At 32.2% G+C, this 25,920-nt stretch overlaps 1 protein-coding gene across 1 annotated transcript; it reads left to right on the forward strand.

The window, feature by feature from the left end:
• The first annotated feature begins 13,304 nt into the window (after window positions 1–13,304).
• Window positions 13,305–23,663, forward strand: LOC127729993 (neuroglian-like). Its single transcript, XM_052237997.1, has 5 exons — window positions 13,305–13,609; window positions 15,284–15,586; window positions 16,920–17,216; window positions 18,488–18,769; window positions 21,561–23,663. Exons 1-5 carry the CDS (start codon window positions 13,534–13,536, stop codon window positions 21,896–21,898), a joined length of 1,296 nt encoding a protein of 431 aa, XP_052093957.1. The 5' UTR covers window positions 13,305–13,533; the 3' UTR covers window positions 21,899–23,663.
• The last annotated feature ends 2,257 nt before the right edge of the window (window positions 23,664–25,920 follow it).

The following is a 25,920-nucleotide window of genomic DNA, read 5'->3' on the forward strand; positions in this document are numbered from 1 at the left end:
AATTTATCATCCATTTATTAAAAAAAAAAAACAATGCTTATCTGTGAATTTATAAGATAACGAGTGTTAAAAGTATAAATGAATTATTCATAATTCGTTTCATCTTTCCTGATTGTTTAATTAACGCAAAAAGTTCAACAGTAGTAAATGGACGTAAATTTAACAGGTAAACAATGAATAGCAATATGTAAATCCGGTCGATAATGGATATTAAGATTACCCATTTTCACTTTAATGATGCAATAAGATCGGCAAAAGTATTAAGACTAATTTCCATTTCTTTTAAAAGCAAAATTATTTTATATTTATGTGTTTTTAAGCTTAAACAAATATGCAAAGGATACCAAAGCAATGCTTTGAATTTAAAGATTAGCGCGTTTGGTTAAATGAAAATTTTTATGGCAGTTGTTATCAGATAGTCCGTTTCTATGTGCATGATGTATGTTGGCGTCTGTTTTTGTTGCAGTCAAGTGTTTCTGTTGTTCCCCTTTTGTAGTTGATGTGTTTCCCTCGGTTTCGCTTAATTGATTTATGACTATTGAACATCGGTATACTACTGTTACCTTTATTTCTTATGTAAAAAATGAATAACTAACAAAATTTGTACAACAAAACATTCGATTTGAAATAATTGAGAATTCGTCGTGTGAGTCTTATAGTGCTTTATGTCCGCTTTTAATAAAAATGGAGAAAGCTATGTATTTAATATCCAGGTGCAATGGTTTATCTCCCTATACAACTATAATAATGAATTTCTACATTCTACAAAGTTTTGTCAGAATTATACTGTTCTATCTTCACACTCCAATTGAATTATAATAGCTTATTCATCTAGTTGGACACCAGAAGTTTAGAGAAAAGGAGTTTTATAGTGTTGTATCTCCACTATTTTACAAATTGTTTTGGCTGTAAAATATTTGTTATTAAGATTATCTTTTATAGTAGTATTATGATTGTATTGTTTGCATGGTTTGAACTCAATCTATGAGTAAATCGTAGAAAAAATAAGCATTACAGATTTTGGGATATTATACATTTATTTTCCGTGCCTGAAGGAGATACATGTATGAAGATTTGTTCACCCAAGAAAATTTATATTTCCGGAGCGCCTCGCTCGAGGGAAATATGACTTTTCGAGGGTGAATAAATCTTCATATCTCCCTCAGCCAAGGGAAATGAATGTTTTATTTCATTACCTATACTTTGTTTACTTCTAAGTACCTGAACATAAAATATTAATTTACATACATTTTTTCTTAACCGCTTGTTTTCATAACTAAACACGACATAATTTAAAACATCTATAAACAGTACCGATCCGAAGATAATTATTTATTATAATTTTAGTTTTTATTTAACGTCTGAAATAATTTTTAACACGATAGTGATTTTACTATAGCAATTTAAAAAAGTTCATAACGTAATTTAATCGAGGAATATACTTTTAGCCCGAGAAAAGGATCTACCTGCAATCACAAATCGAACATTTTCTTGAAAAGTTATGTTCCATTCAGAACATTTTGTGACAATATAGGGACACTTCCCTAATAAACGGTAACAATTTTTTTGAAGCAGATGCTCATTTCGACAATAAATATCTCTTCAGTGATGCTCGAGGCCAAAATATTTGAAAATCCAAAGCTTATTTAAAAGATGAAAAGCTATCAACCAAAAAGGACAAAAAATTATAGCCAAAGCCGGGCAATCAGAGCATTGCATGAGGAAGATATATTCCTTAATTTAAAATAATTTCTTAGATGGACAACGTTATTTTTTGCGTTAAATTGTCAAATTTTTAATAATATCAAAATTTAAAACTTATTTTCTTGGTACATCAATGGTTATTCTCCTCTCCGCTTTTAGTTTCAGAATTGTCAAGGCAAATACCCTTTTCTAACATTTAATGATGAAATTAAACAAACATTTAAAGTTCGAATTTTGTAAATTGTGATCACTTAAGAACCAGCTATGAAATTCAGTGTGGACTAGTTCGGTGGCTCCTTGGTTCCTACAATATGTTCAGAATATACATCATCAGTCTTTGCAACGTCTTTGTTTTCCGAACACTTGAGGCGATACCACTATTAGCGTACTGTAAGTCTACGAGGGTATCATAAATTTAGATGTCAGACATTCGCAATTGACATAATTTTTAACAAACTTTTCTTAAATTTTCTGATAATAAATTAAAAAATTATTAAGAACTTATGCTCCAGCTCCATTTGTTAAATAATAAACAGTTGCAGAGGACGAAAACTATGTACAACGACAAAACAGGAATATAATATTCAACTCAATAAGTTCCCACTTTATTGACATTAACAAAAGACAATTGACATAAAATTGTCTGCGAATGACAAGACCTCTTAAAACAACTCGTATTACGCCTAATTTTTTAATTGTTTTGGACGGTATGTCATTGATAACATATCAATTTGTTAACTACGTTGACCTGACTTCACCAGCTCTGTAGTCAACACTTCTGTTGTGACACTAGATATTATTGATATCGTCATAAAATTATAAATTATCTGTACTGTAAAACTGGGAATTGCTCGAAATATTTATTTAGGATTTTCTGTCCAAGGAATAGATGACTTCAGCTGTATGTAGCAAAACCTTACGGAATTTTGGAGCCTCAATGCTCTTCAACTTCGAACTTGATTTGGTCTTATAACTTTTTTGATTCGAGCGATACTGATGAATCTTTTGTAGCCGAAACGTGCGTCTGGTATCTTTGCCGATTTTTTTAGTAACTGCAATAATTCTTTGATACGGTAAAAAATCTATAAATTATTGTTTGAACTAATGTTTGTTTTATTTACAAGACCAATATTTGGTTGGTTTGGTGCTTTTCTTGTACTGATACTTTGTACATTGGTATCAGTACCTTTGTAAGTTGACTAATCGAGAGTATAGAAAGATATCCGGTTGAGATCTAACATCGTTTGTCGATGCCACTGCTGGTGGAGGTTTCTCCCTGAGGGTATCACCAGCCCAGAAGCCAGCACTTCTGTGTTGACATGAATCATCATCGGTTTGGTTATAATTATGAATTTACTATTAACCCAAGTTTGAATTTTTCAAAATACCAAGGATTTTCTACCCCACAAATAGATTACCTTAGCTGTATTTCGCAAAACTTTTGAATTTTAGGTCCTCAGTTCTTTTCAACTTCGTACTTCATTTGGCCTTTTGAAATTTTTTCGAGCGTTACTGATGAGTGTTTTGTAGACGAATCGCGCGTCTAACGTACAAAATTTTAATCCTGCTAATCTATGATGAGTTTATTTAAATCATATTCATGTGCCTGTACCAAATTAGGAACCTCTCCAAATATTGTCTTATGTCAATTCTTACCGGGATTTTGTTATTTCGGAGAAGTTATTATTGATGACTGATCATTGACAGGTTATACATGTATTTATTATTTCATTATTTTTAGAGATACAAGACGAATTGATTTAGATTCAGGCGTATTTTGAACACCTGACGATAATGTAAAGCTATCAATATACATTTTGAACTTTGGATCCCCAGACTCAAATTCGATTTTTTATGTATTTCCAACCTTTTGACTTGAGACAAAGAAAATAGAGATATTTAAAACAATCTGTTCACACCAAGACTGCAATTAAATCTATTTAACGGACGTTTCGATAAACATCGGTTGTGAGACATACTCATTTCAAATGAAATGTAGAGGATTAAAATTGAAACTTACTGGTTAGAAGAGGAACTTTCCGGTTTTTAACCGAGGATCAACTGACTTCAGCCCGTCTTCCATAAGTAGAAACTTCTCAGAGCCCTACAATTTCAAGGCGTAATCAAATAACAACTAATACAGAGAAAATATGTTCTACTCTCTGATAATTTTGATCAACTGGTTCGTTTGATCTGTCTTACGTGGCAAGGACATGATCATATAAAACACCAAATAGACTTTAGATTACAGACTCAAAATATACTCCCCGCAAAATATACCTTTTTGCTTTGAATCTGAACGAGAAAGTGATACATTATTTTTAATTTTAGACATTATAAGGAAAAAATTGTAACATCAACAAGTAATAATTATATCAACTTGCTATATCAAAAAATATCTACGATGCGTATATATAAAAATAATTTCCCACGCTCACACCTGCTAACAACCAACATGTGACTACCTTATATAATTGTCACAAACGCAACGAACTTGACATCTGTTAAACGTAAATGATTAAAAAAAAACACACAATGTTTTTGCATGTTTCTTTCTCTTTTTTTTTTCTTTTTTTTCTTTCTTTTTTTTTCTAGAGGGGGGAGGAAAAAACAATTGATCCTTCCGTCAAACGTATGACATCTAAAATACCGCGTGCTCTTTGTATTTAAGCTGCATGGGCTATTGCTGAACCTGTGATTAAGATGGCATGCGGTGTTGGCGAGTTAGCACATGATTCAGTTAATAAATAAAATCCCTTTACTTCAGCAAAGTTATGAAAATGTTGCCGTATACAACTGAACGTTAACATGAGTTGATATGCAACAAAGGTTTGAATTTTTACTTTACGTAAAAAGGTTAATGTAAGTAAACAGGACGTAGAAGGGATAACTATTTTCCGCCTGCAAATGACAATGGCGTCACTTAACGTTTGACTTCTAGTACTTTATCTTATCCTGTTTTATGTCTATATAGAAGTGAAAATTCGAGCATTGAATTCCACCGCAATCCCGGTATTTCCCTTTGAAAATATTTTGTTGAAGATTTTTCATATGATACTTTTCCTAGTATATGGAATCTAAATTAAATTGAACATGCAATTCACTTTAAGTGTTTATTTGACATAAAATGATTAACTTTAATATGAAAAACAAGCGCTTCGGGAAATAAAAAATGAACATGAAATGCTTTAGAAAGATATGACTACTTTGAAAAAGGACTTTTATTCGAAACCAATGATAAATATTATGAAAACTTTATATCACCACTACCTGATCAAAATCAGCAACATTGTACACATTACTACATTATAAGATCTTCTAATAATTTTGATAAATGCGTATGACTTATCTTGATAAGAAAAAAATTGTTTAATTAAATTGAAAAATTGATAACGATTTTAGAGATGTGTATTTCTGATGAAATACAACATTATTATATAATTTCTATCCTCTATCAGAACTTGTTTCAACATATCAACACTATTTCAAGAAAAACAAACTATGTTTCCGAATAAAATGTAGTAAGAACTCAAAAATACGGACAAAGGACTTGATTGAATGGTTTTCTTTTTTATTTATTTACTGTATGTCTTTAAATTTTTTTGAGGGTGTTTTTGTTGTTTTATTCAATTTAAATGACACTAACGAATTGAATTGAATTATTGAATGCGAATTATTCGATTATATTAGTTCAACCTACACATGATATCTTATTTACAAAATCATCTATTTTTGATAGTCAGTTTAAAATGTCTGTCCAATGGAAGGAAATGTGTCTTCTATTTCAGTCAATGTTGATATTCATATCAGATTTCATTGAAACACTTTGTATACACTCATCCATATTATATACCAGAAAGATGATATGTGTTGTCATTATTCGGATTTAAATTCTACGAAAATTATCAAAAAAGTATAATAAAAATTCCGAACTCAAAGGTGAACTCAAAAAGGGGAAGTCCAAAAAACTTACAAAATCAAGCGTTATCAACTAACGGAACGAGTGTAAAACAACTGTCCTATTCCTGACCCGGTACAGGAATTTTTCGATGAAAAGGGTGTGTTAAATCTGATGTTATAGCTAGCTTAACCTCCAACTTGTATGACAGTTGTATATAGTTCCGTTATATATTTTGAAGTAACATTGAAATCGGTTTTGCTTATGTCACATAATGAATGTATTGAATATTTTTTGAAACAGTAATATATTGAAATCAATTTGGCTTATGTCACATAATAAATTTTCTTATTGTATTATCAGTCTAGTGTAGCAGGATACTCAATAAAATTTGAAACTTCATCTGTATTAATGATGCAATTATGCAACCCTTTAAATATCATATTACAAAAACTAAGACCATGACTATTTTTTTTTTTTTTTTGATTAACCAATTATTATCGCTTTTCTGATATTGATAGAAATGAAAACAAACAATGAATTAAAAAAAATACAATAACAATCATCTGATCTAGTAATTCCCAATCTAATCTTAATTGACTAGGATTGTCAGTTATCCTACCAAACATCAGTGGTTCTCGTCTGGCACTCAAGCTACCTCCACCAGGAAAAACTAACCGCCACGAAATAGAACAATAGTTCTGAAAGTGGCATTAAACACCGATAAATCAGATGAATTTAAGAATCAATAAAACAACAAGAATAATCCCATAATTCAATTTCGTTATTGATTTGGACTTTCAATTGTTTTGATTCGTGTTCCACTGATGAGTTTTGTGTATATGGAACTCGTGATTGGTGTACTAAATCAAATGCCTGGTATTTTATAAGGTTTTTACAACTAATGGGTCGATGCGTGTGCTGGCATTAAAAAAATTATTATTCCCTAGACATAGACGGAGTTGTTAGCCAAAATTTGGACAACAGATTGGAATTTGCGGTTTTCAGTGCTCTACAATTTCTTTATTTATTTGAGCGTCCCTGGTGAAATGTTATTAAGACGAAAGGCACGTCTGCTGGTATCTCAGGTGCATTTATGCAAGTCTTAAAATTCGAACACCGCGGCAATATGAGATTTAAAATACAATCGGTGAATGCTTTTTTACAAGACATTACATACCAATAAAAACATACTTTGTGTTTCTGAGATCACATTGATGTTGGGAATAAGTTTTCCTTTCTATATTTTGGTCAAATGGCCGAACATTTTCAAGGAAGGACATTTATTTATTGTGTAAATCATTTGCTACGTCGCCAGCTTTATTAGTTCGAATTTGCGATATTACCACGAGTCTCATAGTTGTTGTCACATTTTTAAATATTATCACTTGTTATTTCAGATAATCTATTTGATGACTTGCAATGCATCTTCTAATGTGTATTCTGTTATTGCTCATCAGACTTCCTCTTTCAATAGGTTAGTATATATGAAATGAAGTAGGTGTGGAGTAATCGGCAATGAACCAGCCACAAAATAATAATAACGCAATAAAAAGTAAAATAACAAAAATACCCAACTCCAAGGAAAATTCAAAACGGAAAGTCCTTTATCAAATGGCAAAATCAAAAGCTCAAACACATCAAATGAATGGAAAACAACGGTCATATGCCTAACATGGTACAGACATTTCCTTATGTAGAAAATGGTGGATCAAACATGGTTTAATAGCTAGCTAAACCTTTCACTTGTACATGTTGTACGCCAGTCATATAGAATTCCATTATATTGACAACAATGTGTGAGCAAAACAATCAGAAATAATAGGTAAACATGTCAAAATTTGGAATACAGCAGTCAACATTGTGTTATAATCCTAATCACTATTAAAGCAAATAACTATTTCAACAAAGAAAAACAAAATGGCATATAGACACTTTATAGACACTCTATAGGCAAATTACATAAACATAAATGAAAGACAAGATTACAAACAATGACCATGGCACAATAACACAATGCCAGGATGTATAAATATCTAGTCATGTGGAATAAACAGTAAAGGTAAAAATTATAAAAAGAAACATAAAAAGAACATTATAACACGTAATAAAGATGATTAACAACGTCAGTACCTAGAATCTATACTTCAAGATCATCATGTTTATTTGTGAAGTTGATACAGAATATTTATCAACAAGTCATGATATCTTTCGATAAACTTTTTAAGAAAAAGGACTATACGTTCTTTGACATAACCCTTGTTCATCAACTTTCTGCTCAGACACTGGTGACGTTTTATAAAGTCTGCTGAGTAGCAGCTACAAGCTCTTGAATACCGAATGAGATGAAAATGTATATCCCATATGCAGGAGAAGTTGGTATATTGTTGCTAAGGTGGGGGAAATTTATAATTTCAAATTTAAATCGTCTCGTTTGTCATAGAATCTGGTACTGATATGACCACTTATGACAAATTCGCGGAAGCCGTGTCTGTTTCTTCAATTTCTAGTTCTTAAGGATATATTAATGGAACCCAATGATAAAAGTTTTGATTGTTAATGGAAAGAACGTCGTCAATATATATGAATATGATATTGATCTGGCTTCTTTGATCTTCTTGTTTTTGTTATGTCTGGTTATGTCTGGTGGTCACTTATTAAACAAGTTTTAATACCCAACCCTGTCCCTTTGTGTGATTAGTGGGGCAAACATGAACAAATGATAACTTCCATTAATAATCATTTCATAAAGCCATTCATTAATATTGGTTCGGCATTGAAGCATTCAAACATATGTAAACAACACCATTCCCGCTTGCACTATCATATTCCCATGGTTTTTTTAATCGCAAAATCCAAGTTTAAACTGTAATTGAATTTGTTATGTTTAAAAATCCATTGTCAGCTATCTTTACGAAAAATGTTAACTTGATAGGGGCCGGAGGAACGGACGGACAGAATAACGAGTGGATGCATTGACCTGAAAACACACTGCCATCGTACAGAGTAGTAGGGATCGTAGAATATCAGTTACTAAAAACATCCTTTATGGTCTAGGCTGATGTCATAGAACTAATGGCTTCTCACAATCAACTATGTTCTACTAATTTTTATTCAAAACCCTATCAAATAAACACTGTTTCATGTTTTGAATAAAATAATGAATATTATGACATCTGAAATTCATGATTTTTCTTATATGTAAAAGTTGTTTTGTTATCAGGTGGATATTACTACAGTAACGGAGTACCTACATTTACTTGGCTTCAAGCCAAACTAAAGTGTGAAGAACGAGGTATGCAGCTTGCAAAGTTAGAATCCCAATCAGACCTTGATAATGCTGTCGCCTACATGAACAATGAATCGTAAGAATACAAATGAAAAGACTAGAAACGTAATTGTTGTATTGATAGCAGCTTAACTAAGATTGTCATTTGCAAAGTTTGTTACAATACTCTTATTAAGTATTACATATCTTGCTTATGCTTTCTTTTTATCACTGTTTACCACTATATCGAAATAACATAATGAGATGAGCTTATATTTTAACAACATTTAAAAATATCAGTTTCATTAATGATGTTTTTGACATGTATCAATAATAATCAAGATTCGATTAGCTGCCACTTAACTTGATGAGGGACTAGTTTATTGAATACATATCTAGCATTTTTTCAAAAACTAAATTTAACCTGTTGGAAGATACCTAGGCAGGCATAATCATTTGATATTATCTCCATGTTTTTTTAATCAAATTTAAAAAGTTTTAAATGAGAAGATCTGATACATCATCGCATCGCCATGTATTTCACTCGATCAGTTGAAAAAAAAACAATGTTAATATGGTCTCCCTTTTGTTAATTATGATATAGATTGACAAAATTTGGCTATGTTTAGGTTCAGACAATGAGAATCCGTCTTGGTTTTTTTTTCGAATGAGAAGAATTGAGGATTTGTTTTTAAAGATCTTCAAAACCCATTCCTGCAAACATTTGTTCCTTTCATCAATTTAAAAATAAAACAATAAAAAGAGAAGTAGATTATGGATCTCGGACTTACAAACAATGGAGAAGAATTTATCACAAGTGAATACAATACTTTACATTTTCTCTTCAGATAATGTTAAGATGATAAATCCTGAATTTCTTTCAACTTGTATCTTCCTTGGCAGATATCACAGACCAACAAGATTTTTTTATAACCACTGATTAAATAGATCTACCCAATTGAAATTTGGTATGATTAGCAATATCTATCCACCAAAAAACTAAGGGCAAAGGATGTTAAATATTGTATTTGAGTTGTGATCTATTACCTAGTTCCCACATCGAGAGATATTTCTCATATCTCACTGGACATGTGATATTAATATGTGATACGACAAATGCGTCAATTTGTTTGGCCTATCCTGCAATATGTTAAGAAACGCGACATTTACTTCGGATATTTTATGATTTTCAAAGGTCTTAACGGAAAATGTTTCCCCTTTCCAATAAATATTTGTGATTTCGTAAATAGTATAAATAGTATACAAAATACTCACATTTTTCACCTTAAAAGATTCTTTTGGTCAAATTTAATTCGATTCTGAAGCGAACAAAAAGCTTGAAAACGTCTTATGTTAACAGAAGTCAATATTTTCAATACCGTAGGCGGACTCATATTTGAGCTGTTGCTTGCTAAATCGAAAATATGTCATCTGAACTTTTCTGTTTACACAAAGATACTGTTTACCATAAGAAAAATACTAAGCAAATTTAACAACCTGTGATAATTGAATATCGCTTTTATATTGAATACATCTGTATATTTAGTTATTTAATTTCGATATAAAACTAAACAATACAACAGATACAGTTAAATTTTGCCTCATATCTGAACTTACATCTAGAACTTAACAATGAGGGTCGGTTTAAAACAAAAACGCTACAAGTAAAGAGATGATTTCAGCTTCCCAATTGTAAACTTTTCATTTCTATGAAGCAACATTCCGACATCGCATGTATATGGAGTATCATATCCCAATTGATCCGATATTCCAGACCTTGCATTTTCAGGATTTCCTTTATAGAGGGTTACTGCTTACAAGGAAGCTATTAAACCAAGGGTTCTAAGTGGTGATGTTGAAGTCATCCCTTCGACAAAATTTAAGGACGCAATCACAAGTTGGTCGACTGTCATGAAACAGCTGCTTCACAAATGACGACGGATATGTTCTAATTGTCGTAACCCCAATCGCGTCCTCTTTTTTTCATATGTGACTACCGAATTAAACTTATCACAAAATTTGTACTACATGATGGATACCACATGTGTTGCAGAATCTGCTCATCCTTCTTTTGGAGCACCTGAGATCACCCCGATTTTGGGGGGTTACTGTTGCACAGTTTTTAGTTTCTATTTTGTGTTTTGTAGACGTTGTTTGTGAATTGGTCTTTTCTCGTTTTTGCCATGGAGTTTGTCAGTTCGTTTTCGACTGCTGAGTTTGAATATCCCTTTTGGTATCTTCCGTCGCTCTTTGATATCTAGTAATAATTTAATTTTGGATGTAACGCGTCTTCTGATTGGCTGACGTTGTTTTGTTTATCAGCTCATAGACATAATTTAGTCATGTGACCGTGACGTCATCAACGTTTTTTCATGGTTTACTACAGTTTAAAATGGAATTTAGAATTAAATTATAAGAAATGACTGTAATATTTTTTCTGTCTATTCAAAATAACATAAAAAATGTGGTGCACACTTTAAAACAACACGCTACGCGGGTTATTCAATGTGCACCACATTTTTGATGTTATTTCTTCATAGACAGAAAAAATATTACAGTCATTCCTTAAATATTTAAAATATTTATCGTTATAGTACCTTTAATTAGTCTGGTGACATCAACTGAAGTTATTTGGAGTTTAATATATAGATGGATTCAATATCGGAATAAATTGAGGTACAAGTTTTTTTTTAAAACCGCATGGTACTGAATGTATTGTGTAATTTGTAGTGATTAGAAATCTTAACTTGAATATTCATAAGTTACCTTTTTGCGTTCCTCCTCTTTTTGCCATTTGCACAAAAATATAAATGTAATTTCAAATGAAAAATGTACTGAAGATTATACAGGACATACAATTTTAGAATAAATGAAACGACGACAACAGTGAATAATATCAAACTAAGATAAGCGTATACTCATGTCTGTACGCATGTTAAGCGTTCTGAAGCCACCTTTGTCGGGTACGTTTCCTCTGCCGTCCCCCCTTTCCTTGTACATACACCCATAAAAACCCAAAAGAAATAGTTATATTAGTAAACGGTGTATCTTGATAATGTTACTACATCGGTTAAATTTACAAATTTTGGACGCCAAATTATCCATATCTTCTTGATTTGCTATTACGTGCATTTTTGTAAACATGTGTACTTTCTTAGGGGCAATAATATTGCCAATGACATCTGGGTGGGCATGAAGTACGATATGACCTCCACTCCGTATGTGTATCGCTGGACAAGCTGTGATGTTCCTTCTTTTGCGACATGGGAATCAGGTGAACCAAATAATCAAGAAAGAGACCGATGTATAAGGCTAGAAAGACCAGGCTTCAAGCTACGTACAATTGGATGTGATAACATCTATGACTATCTTTGTTCAGGTATGACAAATCTATTACTTTATTAAATAAATGTCTGTACTTTACAATGCTTTAGAGAATATCTGATTAGAATTAAAAACCGTTAAATTTAAGAATACTTTTAACAAACAAACAAATACCATGACACACTAAAAACGGGGATGATCTCAGGTTCTCCGGAAGGGTAAGTTTGATCCCTCATATTGCTAATAGTAAAAACAAATTCGGTGATAAGTCTCATTCGATGATGTCACAACTTGTGATGGCGTTTAAGGAATGTTTTAGTAATAAAAAGAAATGATGACAAAATCTTTATATATCAATAAGTTATGTATTCAGGGAAATTTGACCTTCTTAAATCCCTTTAGTTCATAAAGTTCCCAATGCATTCAAGTACTTATACATCCTTGACCTTTAACTTTTTTAGTTTAAATGATCCTGATGAAACATGTGAAAGTAAATCCAGAAATGCACTAAATATAAAAAGTGTTATTTTCATATTTTTTAAATAAAATGTTATAACATTTTTTAGATCTGTTTTCTACTTTCAAGAATATCTTGCGTACCAAAAAACCACCTGAACAAGGAAGTTAAGATATCTCACGCATAATGGAGCAATTATTTAGATTAAAGAGATACGTAGCCTCCTAATATTCAGATACTCGCTAACCAGTAAAGCTCATTTCGTAACCAAAGTAAATAAATTGCACAAGTCGTAATAACTCGTTAACGCAACCTACTGAAACATTGATACATTTTTATGTACTTTATATATGCCGATAAAAGCAAATATCCAAAGTTTCAATTAGATTTATTGTTGTAGTTTCTATACAAATGTAAAGTGCAAGAACGTTAAAAAACATTTCAATCCATCGACATTTTATCCCGTTGTTAGTCATATTTGAGGTAATTGAAGTCAACAATATTAACAATGCCAAATATATTTTAACTGAAAAAATCCTATTTTGTATTTTGTTATCATCGTCAATAAAATTAATCGTGCAAATATTTCAACATATTTTATTTGAGGTGGTAAAATACTTTAAGTTAAGTTGCCTTTTTTTTATTGTAGATGCATCAGCGCCATATGTGTATAGAAATTTTTCCAAATTGTCGTCGCCGTACCACGCTGCTGTTACATTTGAATGCCCATACTGTTCAATCTTACCAATTCTAAATGTAGAGTGGGAATTCAACAATGGTACAACTGTCAAAGTCATTGATACCTCAACAAATGTCAATAAATATACAGGATCGACAATATCTTCAACCTCTTTGATAATAGCCAATGTGGGTGAATCGGATATGGGTTCTTACTCATGCCATGTTACCAACTTTAAAGGAGTTGGAATGGGCTCATCGATCAGTTTCACCATTTCTGGTAGGTATACAGATTTCTGGCAAGTGTGAAAAAAATGAGGGAGGAAACATGTTAAAGAAAGAGCAACTTAACAAGACAAAAACCAATAAACGAGATGAACATATAGTATTCAACAATAAGCAAGTGTCTACACAACATGACAAGCTCTAAATAACCAAATGTCTATAGACAAGCAGTGAATTGTGAATTAAACAGGGACAACGAAAGATAAATTTCAATGCAAAACCAAATTCCTTAAAGAAAGGAAAAAGTATGATATAAATATTACTACTCAAAGACAACAACTGAAATACAAACCAGTTGTGAATTAAAATCCCCGACACTACCAAAGTTCTGTCATCATCATCAAATTCTCTAAAAGGAGGATATACCTTTGAAAAACGACTGGCCAGGTTCAGCTACTCCCGTTCTAATCTACATCAATTGAACCACAATATGGATGTAGAAGAAGAGGTCGGAAAATCACATAATTTAACCATTTTAGTATTACGCACAAGCTAAACGCAGGCACAAGTCAAACAATACTAAATGATACTATACCTAAGAATGTTTGCAGTTAATTACCCAGTGTTCAACAAAAATAACTGTTTGGAATAGCAGCATATTTCATAAAAAACTATTCAAAAGTTGCTTTTTATAATACTAGTTTATCATAATGCACTAGTAAAAGCAAATAAAAGCTTCAGTTTAATGACACTATCTGTGACAAAAATGTGTCTAAAACAGATTTTCAAGCTGTAATATACATTAACATGATAAAGTGATTATTTCGTGAATATTGGTGACTATAATTCATTAAAGAATATATATATTCCACTCGAAAGTTCGTACAATATTTTAAACGTATAGGAACAATATTCATAATTAGTCATGCAATAATTGAGCAATCATAAAGGTAAATCAAGCAAAGTGCTTCGGATGCACACAATCAATAAATAAAAGCGTTATTTTCTTTTTCTACAATTTATAATTGAAATGATAAAAAGTAAAATAACAAAAATACCGAACTCCAAGGAAAATTCATAACGGAAAGTCCCTTAACAAATGGCAAAATCAAAAGCTCTAACACATCAAAGGAATGGAAAATAACGGTCATATTCCTGACTTGGTACAGTCATCTCCTTATGTAGAAAATGGCGGATAAAACCTGGTTTAAAAGCTAGCTAAACCTCTCACTTGTATGACAATAGGGTTTAAGTTTTCAATACAATTCCCATTAACATATAAAGAAAAAATAAGAGGTGACAACAGTTTACCAATGTACTCCAGGACTGACATGAAATAGTATTGATTATTTTCTGTCCATTTATTATTCATTAAATGTTAACACTAAGGTTTTGTTATCCCCAGGCATAGATAGTTATAATCAGATTTGACAAAACGTTTTTGAATGTTTGTTTTTCAGGGTTTTTCATCTTCTGGATTGAGATGACCATTCAACTGTTTAGATTAGAGTCTATTATTGAGTTTTTGCAAGCGTACTAAATCAAACCCTTGTATCTTTAATGACTTTGCACATTCATTTCAAAACTTGCTTTATGTAGAAGAGTGAGCAAAATAGGGTCATAATGCTCCGAAAATGATTACCTGCAAATATCAACTGGCCGTAAAGATGTCATATAGTGTAGCTTCTTTTATAAGTCATTATTTGTTAAATGCTATTTTGTACTTCAGATTTTCCAATAGTTATTACACCACAGCTTCTATATATTACTAAGTATAGTGACTCAGTTGTTTTGAATTGTTCGTTTCGTGGACTGCCAGAGGTGACGTCGATCCAGTGGGAAATGAACAATAGCAGAGGAACCTTTCTATACAATGACGCAGTATCGACACATTACAGTGCAGCTACTGTAATGACACCGGACCTGTATATTCACAGCGTTAACTTTCAAGATGTAGGCAATTTTACATGTGAAGCAACAAACCCTGTGGGAACAACTGTGGGAGATATAATAACGATTGATGTGATAGGCGGTATGTTTTGAAATACTGTCAAACTTGATGTCATTGATTTTATCAAAAAGTTACCATGTACGTTTTTAAAAATTTGCCTTCAGCAAGTTTATTCTGCACTGACTGTTGACCTTGGTGACTCACAGTTCACCAGTATCTGCAATTATCCAATCGTAGTTATTTACAAATTAGATTCCGATTTCAATGCACAATTCCGAGAATAACTCAATACATTTTGAATAAAAATGAAAAAAAACGATAAAGAGCCTTTTGTACAACAGACAGAATCTTTTTAGCCTCTGAGAAATTGCAATCTTAGCTTTGGTATAATTAATGGTCAAAGACTAGTTCTAAAATGGTATTATTGAAGTGATTATAAAATCGAAGCACAAGCTACTAGTATCCTCATAAACTAACAGTCTTTTTCCGTTTAGTAGAAATTTACCGCTCAGATGTTAGCTCCGTGTTGAAAGCCTCACTGTGACTTTGAGATGAAGAACAGCAATAAAAGCGCTGTTGCTTTGCTTTTTGTGTGTGTTTTTTTTTTTTTTTTTTTTTGCTGTACATGTACTGATTTTGTATTATGGATGGAAACCCGTATCCTTTGCTTTTCTATTATATTAACCCTCGTAAGGGTGACTGGGGAATAGAAATATGGTCACCTTTGGTCTTCCTCCGATCGGTAGTAAAACCCTCGCCTCGCCGTTTGGCTGTGCGGGATGTACAAGTTCACAGCCACGTCCAGTCAGAATGGGGACATTAAATCCGATGCATCGTGTAAAGAGAGTGCAACGCTCTTTGAACGTTAAAACCTCTTGCAACAATTCTTTGAGGAGTCCGTAGGTAGCCTGTTGCAAGACTAAATTGCTGTCTCTGTCCAATATATCCTCATTTTCCAGTTGCAGTCCAAATTTCCCCGACCATCATCCCGGACGGCCTCTATTTCAGGACCTACCTATTGTATTTATTATTTGTTCTCGTTCTGAACATGCATGAAATATTTGCCACAGGACGTTAAGCAACCAACAATCAATCAATCAATCTATTATATTAAGCCTATATGATTATTATATAAAAAAGAAGATATGGTATGACTGTCTATGAGGCAACTCTCCACCAGAGACCAAGGACGTAGAAGTTTAGCAACTATAGGACACCGTACGGCCTTCCAATGTCTATGCACTGCAGCATTGATGAATGGATTAAAAATCTCTGGAAGTAGTAAAATTTCTGACCAGTTTAACAGTTAATGCCAAAAAAGGGGGAATAAATTACTTAAAAGTCAAGTTAAAGTAATGTGTCAATAAAATGAGAGATTGAATGACAAAAAAGAAACATGATTATTCGTTTACAGTTCAGGCAGAAATTTCCAGTCCTACTTATACAGTAGTTTATGGCGAACAGGTGACGTTACAGTGTACTATATGGTCTAAGCCAGACCTGAAAAATGTTTCATGGGAAAGAGAAATAAATGGGACAGCTGTCTGTGTTGACTTGGGTAACAATTCAAAATATATTGGATCAAACACAACTTGGCCATCACTATTGATATTAGATGTAGATTTTTCCGATGCTGGAAATTACTGTTGTCAAGGGGGAACCATAGATTCGTCTGGTAGGAGTTCGGAAACTTCTTTAGTCGTTATAGGAGGTAAGTTGTATTTATGATTTTTGTTTAGATGAGATCGTTTTTGATCCATCATTTAACAGCTTACTCGTTTATAGCAGTGATAGCTTGTGGTAAACATCTCATGATTAAATAGTTTTGGCAGTGTCTGGTTGAAAGCTTACTGTAATATAGATTGGATAGTCTCCAATTATTAGCTTACCTTGAAGCATGGTTGTAATAGCTGTTAACTCGGAGGTAACTACTATCTTAACATATAAGGTCTTTTCCTGGAAAATGGGGGGGGGGGGGGGGGGGAATTAGAGGCAATGGTAGTTTACCGATGTTTTAATCTCATAAATACTTTTAAGAAAATGAAATGAAGATTATAAACAAAAATCGAAGGCAAGCTTCGCATGCATCACCTGACATGTGAATCCACTAAGCAAAATTGTCGCAATCGGATATCGTTAGTGAGTCGAGAAACATGCACATCGTATCCGTCAACCAATTTGTGATGGTGACTGACCAGAAAACTTATGTAGTGTCGATTTCAGTCGCTTTTCGCTTAACTCTGTCAGAGCAATATTTAATAACTTTGATAATAACAATGCGATGTCATCCACAACGACTATGAATGCATTTTACGTTTATCAAATAAGAATCGCATACGAATATAGTGATCGAGCCTCTCTTTGATAACTCCTCAGTAAGTATAATGTACTAAGGCAATCTTATATCGTGTTCAGTATGATGTTTTGTCCTATGAAAATTGTTTGCGTACGTGTGTATAATCTGTTTTGATAAGGATTTTTACTTGATCCTCACTTCAGGATGTTCGTACAATATTAGCGTCGAAATAATGTCTTAACAAAAAAGACACTAACATGCTGCACACAGCTGTAACATTTATCAGTTACAAAATAGGCCTCATGTTGATAAATCGCGCACTAAAAAAAATGGTATGTAAAGTCATTCATTTGAGATAGAAGTATATATATTCTCAAGTTTGACAATTGTGTGCACTCAATTTCTTAAGGTTTTTATAGATTACTATACGGTATGCCTTGTTGAAGGCTGTACGGTGATTCATAGTTGCTTATATAATATACAAGTCTTTTGGTCTCTGATGGATAATTATCCACATGGCAATTATACCCCATATCTGCTTATACTAGAGAGGCTAAATATACTTTTAATATTTTTCATACGGAAATAAGCCGTTTTTTCGAAGTCGAATGGTGTGTTTAAAGTGCTCAGCCGAAAAAAAGTTAACACTCTTGCCATATAATTACCATTTATGATTTCAATTGAAGGATTACCTAATATAATGATAAATCAGACTGTTGTCCGGGTGAATGCATCCGAAAGTACTACGCTTTTCTGTGAAGCCAGTGGTGTACCGAATGTGATTTTTGTTGACTGGAAGAAAAAGCAAAATGGCAGTTTTACCAGTAATATACTGGGCAGGGATATAAATTCGCCATCACTGACTTTTCCATCAACAACACCAAATGACATTGGTGAATATATTTGTACTGCAACAAATTTGTTAGGAACAACTTCAAGTTCATCTATTTTCCTTGATGTTATAAAAAGTAAGTATGCATGTCTAAAATTTGATTATTTTGTAATTTATAAGATGTATAATGTATTCAATTTTAAGGGAGAGATTGTATAAAAGTTTTTTTTTGTGACTATTTGGAATAAAAACTATACAAAAAGACGTGGACGTGGTTTGGATTACTTTAAATTACAATCGATGAATAAATAAAAAAATAAGTAATGAGTGTCGAATGGTAAAATAGTTTAGACCTTTATTTCAGTCTCAACTATACAGTTCACTTTAATTCTTGCTTTCTGTTACATCTAAAAAGTATTCAAAGTGATCAAATTGCTTATATCATAAATATATATTCTCATAAACCAAAATACAATGGTACAGAAACATGTTCAAATGAATTAACACGCATAGTATAAAAAATATAAATACAAATGCAAGTTGGGACATTAAATGGTTACCCATGAGATTCTAGGCATTTATTAACTATTATTATAAATCTAACAACTTGTTTAGTTCAGGTGGGTGGTTGTTCTTCATAATATCTTGAAATTTTGAATAGTTCGTCAATTTACGAAAGAGAGGCGAAAGATATCAAAGTGATAATCAGACTCATTAATCGAAAACGAGCTGACAATGCGATGGCAAGTAGCGAAAAACGACTAAAAGACAGTAAACAAAACACAAGACAGAAAAACTAATGACTGAGCAACACGAACCCCATCATAAACCCCGGATGATCTCAGGTGCTCCGGAGGGTAAACAGGTCTTGCTGCACATATGGCACCCGTCGCGTTGCTCATGTAAGTACAAGGGTGCTTTTTATCAAAAATTAACATATACGTTTTGTGTGTCTTTACTTATCTTTTAAAATATTTTTACCATTACATGATTGTATTCAGTATATAAGTATGGGCTGCAAAATTGTAAACTATGTTTTCCATTTAACGATGTTAGTTTTAAAAGCTTTGTCTCTTTTTTCTTTTGGCATGCTTTGTTAGCCAGTCTCTTAAAAAAAATATCGTTCTGCATTAATATAACATAGAAGATTTTTCGTTCTTCCAACGCTATTATCTGGAATATCTTCATTTGGAATGTTCAGACATAAATGTGTTAAAAGTAAATTGACGTGTGAAATTCGTTTATCACTGGAATAAAAGATTCATAAGAAACTGCTGGGAAAATGTAATGCGTAATAAAATAAGGATTACTGATTGTGGTATATTGTATATATATATATTCAAAGTCATTAGTTATTGATGAATCTTCAATCAATTTTGCTTTGAAAAATATATTAATACATTAAACATACAAACGTATTTCAATTTAAAATGCTAGCCATTTCCCCTGTTAATTATCCCTTTCCCTATTAATGGCATATTTAATGTATTTATGTACAGTAATAAACGTATTCAACTTCCAGTTCAAGGTTTTATGCAAAGAAATTGTTTGTTTATGAGTTTAAATATTTGAGTTTACATATCATAGTAGAACATGAAATGTTTCAAAGACCATTTAAAGTACAAACCGATAAAGGAATATTAAGCAAAAATCCTTTAGAAATCAATTATATTAGCTCCATATAATCAATTACTGCACAACATTTTTATCTGGAAATCATCAAACATCGTCCTGTTATTTTAAATAAATCCTCTTTAATATTGTATAAATATAGAAATTATATTAAGTCGTTGAACAATGTAAACTTTATTCCTGATAAAGGGAAACACAGTTTTTAATTAGTAATACATGACTATATGTTATTGCGAAGCACACCTGGAAACCGACCAAATTTATTGAAGTAATGATCGAACTGATGAATAATAAAATCCTTTCTGATCTAAACAACTTGTGTAAATCTATTGGATTAATGAAGTGTGCGTCCATGCTCTCCTACGTAGATTATGTAATAAATACTACCCTTTTAATGTAACTTCTGTGGTTATTTCAATATAACTTTTGTATGGATGTATATATGCATTATCATGTAACATACATTTGTATGTATCTCTATACCTGTGTATTTGGTATGTTAAGAAATAAAGATATACATAACACCGACGCTGATAGTGCATAAAGATAAAAAAAAAACAAGCTCATGTGAACATTTTAGTCTCTGAGCCAGTTCATGCTTTTAAACCCGTTTCGCTACGAGGTGGTATAAAATAAACACATTTTGCAAAACAAAGTGAGCTCTAAAACGATACCAGGAAACAGAATATAATCATGGCTACGTTGGTGACCTGTAAAGCACCCAAACTTCATTCAACAAGCCCTATAATGAAACAGTAACGTTATACTAAATTTGATATAATAAAAAGCAAATAAAAATATCACCGAACAGTAGCACTATTTAAGTCTATTGATTATGAAAATAACGAATATTGCTCAATATGAAATATAATATAATTATAAAAAAGTTGAACCAATGTGTACATGTTCCTGTGAGTTTATAACAAAACAAGACTATAAGATATCCCAAATACAACAAACTATACTATATTTTAATCTTTCTGTTACAGATGAACCAATGTGTACATATTCCTGTGAGTTTAAAGCCAAATTAGACTATTAGGCATCTCGAAATGTAACAAGCTATACATATCTTAATATTTCTGTTACAGATTAACCAATGTGCACATGTTTCTGTGAGTTTAAAGCCAAATTAGACTATAAGGCATCTCAAAATGTAACAAACTATACATATCTTAATTACTCCGTTTCAGATAAACCAATGTGTCCATGTTTCTGTGAGTTTAAGGCAAAATGAGACTATTAGGCATCTCAAAATGTAATAAACTATATATATCTTAATCACTCTGTTTCAGATAAACCAATGTGTCCATGTTCCTGTGAGTTTAAAGCAAAATTAGACTATTGGGCATCTCAAAATGCAACAAACTATACTATGGCTGAACTACGTGTCATACTAAATCCTGTTTTAGATGAAATCAAACGTAATCTTACAGTGGATGTATCAAAATTGACTAAAACAAAATCGAAGTACATGAGTGCGAAAGATAACCGGTCTTCTGCCTCTCAAGTTGGTGCCTTGGGTATAGTTTTTATGACAGTAGTTGTTGGTGGACTAATATTGATTGACATATTGTCAATCAGACGTCATATAGAGACTATCAAATCAGCTTCAAAACCTTTCAAATTTTGATAAACAAAATACAGTTACTGTACGATTTGCTCAAAATCTGTATTGGAATTCAGTATATATACTCTCAGTCAGGGTGTGCCATCTTTGGAGTTACCTTTTATAATTTCAGAATATGGTAAATAAAAATACTATGCAAACTGTTTAAAGAAAGTATGAACCTAAAGACTCGACTGAGGCATAGAAATATTGTATTACATAGGCTTTCACGTCAGAGTAAACCCCATTCTGATGAGGCGGCGTCCACGGCGCTCTACAGAATATATAAATACTCAGTCACGTCTGTCAAAATAAGGACGTTAAATCCAAAGCGTCGTGCATGGAGAGTGACACGCTCTCTGTACGTCAAAGAGCACATGCAACGCATGGGCCGTAAGCGGCCTGTTGTGAGACAAAATTTCTGCCACAATTTTATATATCCTTTTTCCTAAGTGGCAGTCTAAATGTCACGTCTATCATCCCAGTCGATCAATTTTTCAGAACCTATCTGTTTGATTTATCACTGATTTGCTAGATGCAAGAAATTTTGTCGCTGGACGTTAATCAGGATGTATGATTTTAAGGCAACAAAGAAGCTTCTTATCAAGCTACCTAAACGTAAAGGAAGTTATTAAGTTTCCAAATGAATATGAACCTCATCGTTAATTAAGTTTTACACCAACGTGAACAATTTATTAATAACTAAAAACTACATGCATGCAAACAAACAATGCATTTGTATTCATCATGACTGTCATATTTATAGAATAATTTGTCTTTCAGACATACAATAGGACCTGGCAACCTTTGTCCGGCATCATATATAGTATCTAAATAAGAATTCGAGAATTAACATATATCGATGGTCTTATACATTTGGTAATGTGTTACGGTTAGAAAAGATTTCAATCCGATATAACGTTTTATCACTGGTAATAGCTCATCAAAGGACTTGTGCATGAGTAACACGAGGTGATACAGGGTAGCAGGAACTGCTGACCCTTGCAGAGAGCACATGATCTTGCATGAGATTTTTTATGGCGTTCTTGTTGCTCAATCTTATGATTTGCGTGTTGTTTAATATACTTTTGTTTGTATTTACATCATTTCTTTTTACCATGGTGTTGGCATCCTTTCTTTGACTGTTGGTAATTGGTTGCCTCTATAGTATCTTCTTACTCTTTTAAACTTCTGAACTGCGTTTCACAAAAAATGACTTACGATCAACTTTAGGCGTAACAGTTTTTGTGAAACGCAGTCCTGTTCTACAGATTAGTGCACTTAATGCCGTTTAGAAAATTTGTATTTCAACACTTTTTAGGTTCTTTGAAAAATCAGATAACCCTTAACTATTATAGACTACTTTGGATTGATTGATTGTTGGTTGATTAAGGTCATGTGGGACTAATTTGAATATGTTTGTACTGCATGTGCATACATTCTTAAAAATCCTAAAATGTTCTTGCTGTGTAACTAGTGAACAAATGTTAGTCTTAAACGGTCATTTTATCTTAACATCATATGAAATAAGAGTTCAGATGTGTTATGGTTGTAAATTCAGTGCTGTTCAGTACATACAGTATTTACGTCATTTTTTTATCACGTTGTTTTTTGCCTTTATAGTAACGTATTACTACTTTAAAATTACTGTTCTATAGTATAGTGAACTGACTGTTATTTGTAAAATGTATTATTTTGTCTTTTAAGACATGTTCAGATCAAAATGAACGTTTCAGTTCAAAATCGATTTACTATTGTGTGTGTGTATCTTATAATAACTATATGTTTGTTTGGCAATAAAATTTCCATCAATCCATCTTTGCGTAATTCGTGCTCCCTGCAAGTTATATTTCTTATTAACTAATATTTTTCGTTATACTTGTATAACAATTTTGAACACTTCATTTCTTATTTGTTTACATAAAAGTGGATGCGGGAAATACGCCAATGAGACAGAAACCGAACTACACATAAACCAAAAGACATTAAATTTGGAGGTCAACATACGGTCTTAAACAATAGACTTATGTCAATCGTCCTATTAAATTTAACAGAGGCTGTTAAAAATGTGTCATCAATACAAAATTCCATTTATGACATTAAAAAACATAAGTAATATAGTATACACCAATACTAATATTAACTTTTGCTTGACAATTATTGTTGGTCTCAAATTCATAAAATATTAAGATTGTTTACATTACGATATTCCAGGGCTTGTGTTTCCTATAAGTTTTTCCTTAATATATGATTGCTGCTTAAATAAAAGCTCTTAAACCAAGGGTTAATTGTATAAAAGTTTTAGTCATGTAAAGATTAGATCTAGATGTTTCATGGGCGCTATCATGATATGGTTTACCATTATGAAATATCAATGTCACAATCCCTCCCGCATTTCCTGGTTTATGTCCTATCACTGAATGCATTTATCACCAGAATTTTACACAAAATTAACATGACCCTGGTTGAGAAGAAGCTGCTTAACTTTCTTGAGCACCTGCTGCTAAATCTTTGGAATTATGTGTTATGTTGTGCGGACTATTTAATATTTATTTGTCTATTCGTCCTTTTCTTTTCTCCAAGAGGTTGACTGTCCCTTCTATTTTTGTTGTTCATAAAGTTTATAACTATTTGTATACTGCTTACAATATTAATTGATTGTCTCCCCTGTTAACATTTCTCTCATGTGCACATACTGACTATTCATTGTTCTATAATGCTATATTTTATTATTTTATTGTCATTAAAACAAATCATTGTAATCATTGTATGAAATTTAAATCTCATGATTGGTTTAATAAAGAATTTCTATTTCTATATTCATTTCTTTACTGTTGTTAAATCATTGAATCCTGTAGTTTTGGGTGATTAGTTTCAATTCCCTTGTAGTTAAACTAATATGTTCCTGTAAATAGCTCTATGTTGTCTGCTCTATGGTCGAGTTGTTGTCTCTTTGACACATTCCCCATTTCCATTCTCAATTTTAATTCTATGTACAACATCCGTGTCTGTCAGCACTGTTAATGGTATTTTGCTATTAGTAAATGCGAACACTAAAGAACCCGTGTTAGTGTTTGTATATAATACCAATATCATAGATTTTAGTTCTGATTATTATTCGTTCTGCAAATGGATCGAGTTGTTATTCTACTAAAATTGATTAAAAAGGGGAAGGGATTATAAATGGGAGTGCTGCCTTCTTAAAACTAGTTTTAGCAACAAATGTGAGGAAAACAAATATTTGTTATAGACCAATGGGCGTAAGATTGGAGGTTCCAAATAGTCTGTACTGATGCTTAATACTGACCTGTTGTTTCTGACAGATTTCTAGTTTCACTGAAATCTCTTTACTGGTTTAGAAGAAACTGCAGATACAATTTGCACACAAAACTAGAAGCTCTAAAGAGCCTGCGTTGCTCATTTAGGTCTATGTACATCTTCAACAATACACCTAATCGCTATTTATTCCATTCCGGATAAGTTCTAAAATTACACAACTTTTTCATCCAGTTGAAGCTATCTGGGGCCCTGTTTAAGCTATGCACCATGCATGATACTTTTTTAATGAGATCTGTTTAAAACATCGTAAATACTTCAAACAAAAGATTTTTTTACTATAATTTGAGTTTCGAAAAAGTGGATCATAATCTATCAAAGTTTCGTATCGATCGCTTTCTTAATTTTTCCCTCCCTCAGCTCGTTACTGATGACCTTTGTTGTTTACCCGTTCAAGGCCTGTTGACCCAAACAGGAAGTTGTCTAAATGACTGTTTTTTCCGGATTGGACTAAATAGCGATAAGGTGTATGGACACTATCAAACATTGTAGACTAGAATATAAATCAAAAGACTAAAATCTCTTTTTTGTTGATCTTGTATTACTTAATTTTTTCACCTTTTATTTACATATTCTCTTTATCTTCCAAAGTTTTTTTTTCCCAAAACACAAAAATGGTAGTAATTGTCATGTTATGGCAATAACTCCTATAAGAAGGCAAGAGATAATTTCATCTATAAGGACCTATTTCCATATCTTGTTCTGTTGAT

Source organism: Mytilus californianus, unplaced genomic scaffold (genome assembly GCF_021869535.1).
Source record: "Mytilus californianus isolate M0D057914Y unplaced genomic scaffold, xbMytCali1.0.p SCAF_2, whole genome shotgun sequence".
Classification (NCBI taxonomy): domain Eukaryota; kingdom Metazoa; phylum Mollusca; class Bivalvia; order Mytilida; family Mytilidae; genus Mytilus; species Mytilus californianus.